Source organism: Myotis davidii, unplaced genomic scaffold, assembly GCF_000327345.1.
Source record: "Myotis davidii unplaced genomic scaffold, ASM32734v1 scaffold370, whole genome shotgun sequence".
NCBI lineage: Eukaryota > Metazoa > Chordata > Mammalia > Chiroptera > Vespertilionidae > Myotis > Myotis davidii.
Window position 1 is genome coordinate 12,829,062 of NW_006288615.1, and position 809 is coordinate 12,829,870.

Consider the following 809-nt stretch of genomic DNA (forward strand, 5'->3'; position numbering starts at 1 on the left):
CGAACACCGTCCCCGCGAGTATCGCGACCCGGCACCCGCACCTTGATGGGCTTGGTATCATAGGGGCCGAGGCACCGGCCATGCATCTCCTCCATGGCCCTACAGGCCTGCGAGCTGCGTGCGAACTTGATGAAGGCGATGCCCTTTGACTCCTTCGTGTGCTTGTCCCGCACCACCCAGATATCCTGGATCTCGCCGAAGGGGGAGAAGCGCTCCCGCAGGACCGACTCGGGCGTGTACTTGCTGATCACCAGGAAGATGCGGCTGTTGGGCGGCTCGTCCAGGCTGTCCACGCCCGGGCGGAAGCCCCCGCCGCTCGCACAGCTGCCTGCTTCGTCCATGGTGCCCCACCGGACGCGGGAGCCAGGCCCGGTCGCCTTCGCCTCCCCTGGCCTCCGCCGGGCCCGCCGCCGCCGCCGTCGCACACCTGGCCGTTGCGGATCCGGCGCTCCGCTTCCGGAAGACGTAAGAGTCTGGCGCTGTCCCGCTGTGCGGCTGCCGCTTCTGGCGAGTGGCCTGCAGCGCCCCTTGGCGACCCGGAGGAGCCTGGCTCACTCCTGGTCTTGAATCCAGTGGAGCCGAAGTCCAAACATCAGGTGTGCAATCCTGTATCCTTGTGGCCAGAACAGCCTCGTCTGTCGCCCGGGTTTTTTTTTCCAACTCTGGCTTTACACCACCCTCAGAGGATTCTTTCTCCAAACTTGCCATCTTGGCCATCAGCTCAAAAGAGAACCATAGAATTAACATGGAAAAGCCTTAATGCTGAAAGGAACCTTTGAGCTCATCCAATTCCAACCTCATTTATTGAG

At 62.2% G+C, this 809-nt stretch overlaps 1 protein-coding gene across 9 annotated transcripts in view; it reads right to left on the reverse strand.

Annotated features, from left to right (window-relative positions):
- Window positions 1-468, reverse strand: part of RBM45 (RNA binding motif protein 45) — a 24,561-nt gene extending 24,093 nt beyond the window's left edge. For all 9 annotated transcript variants that reach the window (XR_001513336.1, XR_001513333.1, XR_001513332.1 and 6 more), the window contains exon 1: window positions 42-468. Coding sequence is in view for 5 of the 9 variants with exons in the window: in XM_015561964.1 (XP_015417450.1) it covers window positions 42-341 (300 nt within the window). In the remaining 4 variants the exon portion in view is untranslated. The remainder of the gene's footprint in view (window positions 1-41) is intronic.
- Between the last annotated feature and the right edge of the window lie 341 nt (window positions 469-809).